This window comes from Amia ocellicauda, chromosome 14, assembly GCF_036373705.1.
Source record: "Amia ocellicauda isolate fAmiCal2 chromosome 14, fAmiCal2.hap1, whole genome shotgun sequence".
Classification (NCBI taxonomy): Eukaryota; Metazoa; Chordata; class Actinopteri; order Amiiformes; family Amiidae; genus Amia; species Amia ocellicauda.
The window spans coordinates 1,084,025-1,092,997 of NC_089863.1; the positions used below are offsets into that span (position 1 = coordinate 1,084,025).

The 8,973-nt window shown below is 44.6% G+C and overlaps 1 protein-coding gene across 4 annotated transcripts; it reads right to left on the reverse strand.

Moving 5' to 3' along the window:
* Nucleotides 1–2,166: 2,166 nt before the first annotated feature.
* LOC136768219 (major histocompatibility complex class I-related gene protein) lies at nt 2,167–8,404 on the reverse strand. Of its 4 annotated transcripts, none has more exons than XM_066722296.1 (6): nt 8,254–8,404; nt 4,600–4,860; nt 4,226–4,498; nt 3,568–3,855; nt 3,369–3,476; nt 2,167–2,752 (listed from the first exon to the last, which is right to left on the reverse strand). In XM_066722296.1, exons 1-6 carry the CDS (start codon nt 8,339–8,341, stop codon nt 2,640–2,642), a joined length of 1,131 nt encoding a protein of 376 aa, XP_066578393.1. In that variant the 5' UTR covers nt 8,342–8,404; the 3' UTR covers nt 2,167–2,639. The 4 variants fall into 4 exon arrangements, with proteins under 4 accessions (XP_066578393.1, XP_066578396.1, XP_066578394.1 ...); XM_066722299.1 differs by having other exon boundaries at nt 8,102–8,379; XM_066722297.1 differs by having other exon boundaries at nt 8,129–8,376.
* Between the last annotated feature and the right edge of the window lie 569 nt (nt 8,405–8,973).

The window sequence follows — 8,973 nt, forward strand, 5'->3', positions numbered from 1 at the left end:
CTGAAACAGGCAGCAGCTCTTCTGCCATCGGTCAGTCATGGACTCGACGCCACTGAGCCACTGTCCTTTCGTGTCCAGACGGGACCGCACACTTATCCGCGATAAGGAAAGCCTGTCTTACGCTATCAAGCTAATTAAATCCGAGATAAACTCTGGAAAACCGACAATCCCGGAATCAGTTAGCCCGTTAGCTTGAGCCGGGATAAGTCAATGTAGCCTGGATTTGTTAAACCTCGTCCAAAGAACGGACCCCAGGTCTTACAGGTGCAATCGTTAAACACAGCGGTCACTAGTCACATACAGTTCAAGCACAGACATCATGGGGAGTGAAGAGACGTTATTAATGTTTTATATAAACTGTATTATGTTTTATATTAATAATAATATGCAGACTGAGCAAAGTAAATGTATTATGGTAGCAACAACCACTTTGCAAGTTGTTCAGGGCATACCCTCTAGACATTCCTGTCAATAATAGAAAAGATCAAACTGCAGAGAGAGAGAGAGAGAGCCCACAGCTGTTTGTTAAAAGTCTGTTTGTGGACTTAATCTTTTCTCCAGAACTGTTTTTGTTAATGATTGATTGACAGTTGTTAAATAAGATCCGTGGAATCGGACCTTTCCTAGTATATCAAAGGAAGACATCTGTTCTTTGGATCCCACACCTCTTCCGAGGAAGACTACCATGAACATTACAAGGGTCAGAAATCTGACCTCGAGATAACACTCTGGCAACCCCCCAGTGACAGACCCCGGCCACAGATCTACATGCCCTGCAATGTATTTAAGGCTGACCACATGTGCTGTTCAATACGTCTCTGCTGAGGTAGAGTGTTTCCATGTCGGGCCCCTTCCAGGCCTGGCATGTTAAATAAATACATTTATCATCTCTGCATCCAGACTGGGTTCTTCAGGGAGGAAGTGGAGTGTTCCCATGAGCAGAATAAATAAATCACAGGTTTCACTACAGTAAAAATCACACTTTTCTCTCAGGATCTCTGACACAGAAAACAAGAACATGAAAACACAGCACAAGTAGCAAGACAATAACCCGCCACTGTATTTCCAATACCTTGTAAAATATATATTCACATATTTAAATTAACCTTATACACAGTAAACATGTTTTTACATATGTAAACCTGTGTGTACCAACAATAAAATATGTCTAAACAATGCTTATGTGCATTTTTCTTAGGATGAAACTTTGTTTAAAACAGTGGTTACCAAACTGGTGCTGGGGGACCCCCTACCCTGCTGGTTTCTGTTCCAACCGAGCTCTCAATTACTTAATTGAACCTTAATTGAAGTAACAATCTGCTTAGATTTTAATTTTTAAATTGTGTAAGAAAAAATTTGTTTCTTCAATAGTTTTTTTTTATATAATTATATACTTAACTTAAACCCCTACTGTTTAAAATAATTAAAAGTCTCTGATTTAGGAAATTATTAGTTCAATTAAGGGTTTAATTAAGTAATTGAGAGCTCAGTTGGAAAAAAACCCAGCAGGGTAGGGGCTCCCCCAGGACCGGTTTGGGAACCACTGGTTTAAAATACATGTACAACCATTATAGTACCAGGCTGATTTTAATTTCACCTGACTTTGATAACCTATAGAATATGGCAGCTGACAGAACATTTATGTGAATGTTTATGTGTTAACAGCCCCACTTGATAACTGTCTGAAATATTTATTTCAAGGTAACTAATTCAATCCTTTAACAGAGGATTGACACTGTTCAGTCGAGGCGTGTGAAGCGCTGGAAACTGACTCGACAGTGACATCTGCTGGCTGCTGCAGTCATAGCAGCTCCAGATCATCTTGGAAGTCTGTTCCTCTGTGTCCGGCAGGTTTCTGTGGCCGAGCAGGAACACAGTGGTCTTGTTATCAGGATGACATCATATCAAATCCAGGTTTTTACCAAAACTGTGGTTCACTGAATGATTTAGGATGTGTGTGAGACAATATACAGAGTGTAGAAGGGCAGAGATTTGGAGTGGTTTAAAAGACATCGAGTGGATTTCACTGATAGGACTGGGAATCAAACTCTGCAGGGACAGGTGAGGGAGATGTGTGGTGATTGTACTGAATATTAAACTGCATACTGAATACAATCAAACTAGGCCAACTGTAAACAGTATTCACACAGGGCAGCTGACTTGTAGTTACTTAATAATAATATTATTATGTATTTATTAGCTGACATCCTTATCCAGGGCGACTTACAAAATGTATGACAGAAGTATAAAAATACAGATCAAAACAGAATACAATTACAAGTGCATAGGAAAGTGCTTAGTATACTTAAAGTAGACATACTACACTGTGCAAACTGTACACAAACACAGTTTACATTTATAAACCTGATGAACTACAATGTCTGTGTAATTTAACTTTTTCAAATGCAACGTTTACAACTCACCGAAGTTATTTATACATTTGTAAACCTGAAGTTTACACCTTTATTCTATAAGTGGAGTGTGAAACAGTGTGTACAGTATGTAAACCAGCTGTACACATTTACATGGTGAGCTACTAGGTAAGCAGATCTTTGTCAGTTTACACAGGGTGTACATTCAGTAAACGTGTAGACTACTTGAGCTAACGAAGAGTTTGCAGGTGTTGTAAATCTTTAATGTCATGCGGTGTGCGCCTGCCCCTCAGCTGCCCCGGCGGTGGAGGACAGGGGCTCGGCGGCCGCAGGGTCCAGCTCGTCCCCCCGGCGGAGCGGTGCGGCGCAGCAGGGCAACGCTGAAAAACAGAGATTCATCAGGGTCTGCAGGCTGTCGGATGAAGTGCCTGAACCCCAGCACCGCCAGCGCCGCTGCTGGAGTCAAAAACACTCTTCAATCGCCGACCAGTTTATGCGGTATAGCAATACTGAACATACTATAGCCCACAACCCGGGCTGTGTAACAAAATCAGTCATTGTGAAAGAGTGATAATCGTGTTGATTCCTGGAAGTTTGATTCGACGGTTTATTTTCGCTTTGGTCACACAGCTGTTTTTTTAAATCGGCCGCACATTTTGGATGTTGACCGAAACCTCAGCTGTTCTAGTGTTGACTGGATGAGCTGCATCAAATATGTATGATGTCACAAGAGATCACATTGTCATTTTGTTTCATTACCCACTTAAGCTGTTGTGTTTGTACTGGGGCATTCTGGGTAAAGTGTCTGCTGGCTCAAGGGTACAGCAGTGGAATGAACCCATACAGTACAACCCGCCGAGCCCTGAGCACACTGTGTAATACGAACACAGTCTCCACACTGTGTAATACGAACTGCTGTCACAATACAGCACAACTGGATATTGACGAGTTTCTAGGAACCATTACAGCAAACCAGCACCACCCCTCCCCACTCACCTGCTGCTCTCCTCCTCCAGGCGACTCCAATAAAGCCTGCGATCAGAAGCAGAGCAGCAGCCAGGACTCCAGCAGTGACAGCGCCGGTGGGCAGAGCCGCCTGCGGGTCTGAAACACAGAGCAGACAGCTGCTCAGCACAGGCAGCGGTGAGGACAGTGACAGGCATCTCTGCAGCCCAGGACTGACCCCGTGTCTCACCCCACTTCACACAGACCGCCTCCTCCAGGCTGCTGTGCTCCACCCGGCAGGAGAAGCTGTGCGTCCCCCGCTCCTCGGCGCTCACGGTCAGGGTCTTTCTCAGCTGGTAGGTCCCGTCCCCATTGGGCAGCACCTCGCCCCTCCACAGCCCCTCCTGCAGCACTGCTGTCCCGTCTCTCACCCAGGACACAGACACGTTTTGAGGGTAGAACCCGGTCACGTGACAGAGCAGCTCCGTTCCCGCAGAGCGAGGACCTGTCCTCTCGATCACACGCACTTCAGGGCGGACTAGAGGAGAGGAAGAACAGCAGCACCACTTTAAAAAGTCTTCAAAATCATGAAAGGCATCGACCACATCAAACCAGAGGAGCTTTTCCAGATCAGCAGGGACACACGCACCCGGGACACAAATGGCAATTGGGCTTCAAGGCATTCAAGACAGAAAACAGGAGACACTTCTTCACACAGAGAGGCGTCACAATCTGAACAAACTCCCCAGCGATGTGGCTGAAGAGACAATTTGGGAACATTCAGAAACAGACTGGATAGGATCCTTGATCACTTAGTTATTAATGGACACAAACGAGCACGATGGGGCGAATGGCCTCCTCTCGATTGGACACTGTCTCATGTTCTGGTGTATGACATGGTTCTTTACCTTTCCTCTGCAGGGTCTCCTTCCCATACTTGAGGAACATCTTCAGCAACTCAAAGCAGTCCTCTCGATAGTAATGAGACACAAACTCCTGCCTGGCTGGGTGCGCCTCCCAGTTGCGCTTATAGAACACAGCCTGGGGCACGGCGGCAACCCAGGTCATGGTCTCCACATCAAGACCAGCGAAGTCCTTCCCGTCATACGCCTGATACACCTGCACCCGCCGGCTCCCGTCCTCACCCAGCTCACAGCGGCTGACATGCTGGAAGAAGTGGACTGCAAAAACACGACACACAAAGCACTGAACACTGTGCACTCATTTTAAATGTAATTGTGTCTAACACTGCTGATAGAGGAGGCTGTGTGTCTGTACTCACCCCCTGTGTGGTTGAAGTGCTGCACTATGTTGCTGACTCTCCATTTCCAGAGATTGTGACCAGAGACGATGTAAAAAGCCCGTTTGTCCCAGAACTCGCGCCCCTCGGGAGTGCTGACCCAGTCGAACAGGGGGACGGGTTCCCCCTCCGCGCTGCTGTAGGAGTAGTACTGCACGTCATCCACCATGCCCACAGCGATGTGCTCCGGCAGTGTGGACCCCCCTGTGGTCCGCAGTCTGAGAGACGTCAGCGAATGAGTTCCTGTGAGAGGAAGACAGATCATTAGGGACAGATTTCAGAGTGAAACACGACCAGAAAAGAGAGCGCTTGTTTACAGGCTGGTTTAAGACCAGAGATAAGTTCTGCCGAGCTATTTACAGTCCAGTAAAGGTTTAGATATGATTTATTTAAAGGCCACCAGGCCCCTACTCCATTTTTATGATCAAATGTAGAGACTTCTTATCTGACTTAGTCATACATTATGACAAACTCATTATTTTGGGGGACTTTAACATACATATTGACATTAAAGACGACCCCCTCACTGTTAGTTTCTTGTCCCTATTGGAGTCTGTAGGCTTCACTCAGCATGTGTCAGGACCCACACATCGTCACAATCACACACTAGATCTAGTTATTATTAGGTTGTGAATCTGTACCTCATGGGTACTATCACCCCAAAACCAGACGATTTCTGACCACTGCCTGATTACATTGCAGAGCCCATATTTAGGATTTAGCGAAATATTTAGTTAAACGATAAATATGTATTACACAAAATGGAGATTTAGCATTTAAGTATTTATTTAAACAAATATATATACATTTATAAATGTGGAGAAAACGGAAAAATATACAAGATTTAAGTTAAATCTGTGAGAAAAGACACTTTACATTTTTCCCCGACCCTGTTGAACGATCTGCCAGCCTCTGTAAGAGATGCCCCCTCTGTCTGAGCCTTTAAATCACGGCTCATCTGTTCAGTCTGCCATGGACATGCAATGCACAACTGTTTTGGAGATGTCCTGCATTGTATTCCCAGTACCCGAGCACAAGTTTCTTTTTGTCTTCCAGCAACAGCCCCCTCTGAGGGGCCGGCGATGCACAACCCACCCCCGAGGGCTGACGAGGCCCCCACCCCCGCAGGACTGCCTTCTACAAGCTGACTAGTAACCAATCAGACGCATCATATAGTTCTGCAGTTCTGTCCTAACAGAGTTGGCTTCCAAAACCTCTCTTCACTGACTGGCTCATTTACGTCTGCTTATAGGCAGGGCTAAGCAGAGTGCCAGTTCAGAGAGCCTTTCACAGGTTAGAATTATTTTAAAGAAAAAGACAGGAGGAAGTAATACTGAAGTTTGGAAACGTTGTGGTAGCTGCGATCGTGAAACTGTAAAATATACCGTTTAATACATTTCGATTTTGCATAGAATATATACTGGCATTACCATTAACGACAGGACTTATTGCATTTCCACTGTGTTTTCCTTGTTTTCTAATGTACATGTTACAACATCCATTTTGAACAGTGATCATCTACAGGTGCAGTACTACAAGCCCACACAGGCGCTGTCTTTATCAAATATGATCAGTTGTATTTATTGGTAGAACTTATCAAAGGCTTATCAAAGATTCGGACAGAGATGGAAGTAATAATAATAATATAACGGCCCCTCATACGCAGGCGCTCATGTTCTTGTGATCTGCGCTGGGAAAATCAGTGACTCGCAATGGATTTGAAAGCAAATGGCAGAAAGGTAGCGCAGGAAAAAACAACTACAAACAATTGTCATAACAGCACAGTCAACACAATGCAATCTTAAAATCATCATAAATATTATACTGAAAGATCAAACATAACAGTTTAAATTGCAGCTGTATCCAGTCACATCACATAAGCAACTGAGCGACCAAAATAATGTAAATAGCATTTGTTCAGAAAGTCTGCATACACACATCACACAAAGCATTACAGCAAAAAACTATAAAAAAAACACTGATAAAGCAAATCTTAATAGAAAAAAAATGTATATAGAGGAGACCGGGGCTGGCGTCACACTTTTTACTCATCTTATATATCTCTGGCCCTGTACATCATATGCTGCGATTTTCAATTCCATTTGAAAGAATAATATTGTGTGTACAAATGGACATTGTTTCTTCACTCTTCACTTCAACATTAATTGATAAGTGTTTAAACTGACAGTGCGCACTTGTGACATCCTGCCCCATCACGGGCTTGGTTGTCACGGATCTATTTAATGCCTTTTTAACAAACAATAACACAACAAATATTCTTAACACAATGTTACGGTTTATTTCCTTGAACATCTATTCATTGCTGTAACTTCTTTATTCTTTTACTACGTGTGAGCCACAGCTAAACCTAACATCAGGCAGGATGACACCCTGGACTGTGAGGCAGCAGTGCCAACCACTACGCCACCCTGCCACCCATTCATTGAACATGTTTAACTAAGTTAAAACTGTAGTGGTCCAACCACATCAGAACAGAAACAGAGCCGTGTTGCAGGCAGGTGACATTTTTTACAAGTGAATGTAAATGTACCTTTTTCAAATGTAACTATCACTCTTATGTGAATAAAATTACAAATTAAATAGTACTGTATCTTTAGACCTTTGCAATTGTCAGGCCTACGGCTTCAATGGGAGGGCGAAGTGCCCGAGAGGTGCAGAGCTCCACATTATCTCTGTTACAACTACTGGCACGAGTAAGACTAGTTTCCTCTGGTGTCCTTAGTGCAGTGCTGGGTGGTGTTTTAAGAAACCTGTGAACCAATCTGAGTCGGCTGCTCTTTATCTGTCCGTGACTCCGGCACCGTCAGGCTGTTGCCACAGCTCACTGGAAGGCAAGTGTCTGTACTTCTTTTAGAGAAACACCAAAATAAAGATCAGACACCTTGGATAAGTATCCACTGCTGCCTCTCCACCTCTAAAGGGAAGATCTGTCTATTCGCAATGTATCCCACTGATGCTGTTCTTCCCTGTATGCCTACACTGATCTTTTTGCAATATCGACAAAATATGACAACCAGCCCCAAATGTGACAACTTGCCTTCCTTTATCCTATACAAGTTCTATTTACTTTAATACCCCAGTGTAACAAAGTTTTATTACAACAGTAGTGGGACACAGTTTTAGGTCAAAAACATGAGAATTGTGCTGACCTCAAGGTTTTGTGACTTCACATGCAATAACACAAAGGTTGAGCTCAGATGAAGAAAGCACAAGTTTTGATGTTAAGTCTTGATGTGTGATGTGAACCTGCGCCACTACACAACTGAAACACTGCAATCATCAGCGGCTACAGGAACAACTACAATTAAAACACACAAATGCGTCTAATCGGTGTATCCTGTTTATAAAACATATTTCAACGTAATAATAGACAACACTTTGTAAATAATTGGTTTTTGTGAACGATACACAGATATATCGACTATAGAAAACAAGCACAGAGACCGCGCAACTGCATTCATACTCAATCGCAATGGTCGCACAAACGCACGGGTGTGAAGTCACAGATCACAGTCCACCTCGCACTGCTCTTCCTCCAGCAGCTGTATGTGAGGAGAGGACGGACCTCGTCTCCAGTGGGGAACAGACAGTTAACGTCAATCAGTCAGCAGAGACCTGCGGCGGCGGCGCACACAACCCACAGGCCAGTCAGCCGGATCATGTCCGTCAGTGCAGCGACCGCCATCCGACACTTAGTATCCATTTCGACACTTAGTATCCTTCGCCCACCCGCCTGCGCTTGTGATTGGCCCCTCACAGCGGCCTCAGCCAATGGGAGACGGAGCGTCATCGGGATCCAGGTGAAAAGTGTAGAGCTGTGGGTTTTGTCATGTGATGTTTTGTATCATGTGATAAGACTTGCTAAACTGCAGTAACTAACGGCAGCCGCTTATTTCAGCCGGTGCGTCTTCACCGGTTCACAGACAGCGGTGTCGGTTCCACTGCAGTTAGTTTTAGTAAGCTGTAGGGTTTGTTTTCTATCTCTTTTGCTTCCCGGTATTGGATAATATCTGAGACGAGGCTGAAGTTGGCTTCCTATCCACACTCAGTGCGCACATTTATTTGTACAAGTTGAAGTTCTCAAACAACACAAATAGCAGAGAAGTGATGCATGAAGCCACAGCTCCCAGTCCAGTCCAGTCCAGCAGGGTCTCAGCCCTGGTCCTGAGAGACACAGTCCAGTCCAGCAGGGTCTCTGGTCCTGAGAGACACAGTCCAGTCCAGCAGGGTCTCCTCTCTCTCCTATCCCCACAGCACAACACAGACACAGAGAGACACACAGAGACATGAAGACACAGAGACAGAGACAGAGAGACCAAACCAGCGTCACAACAA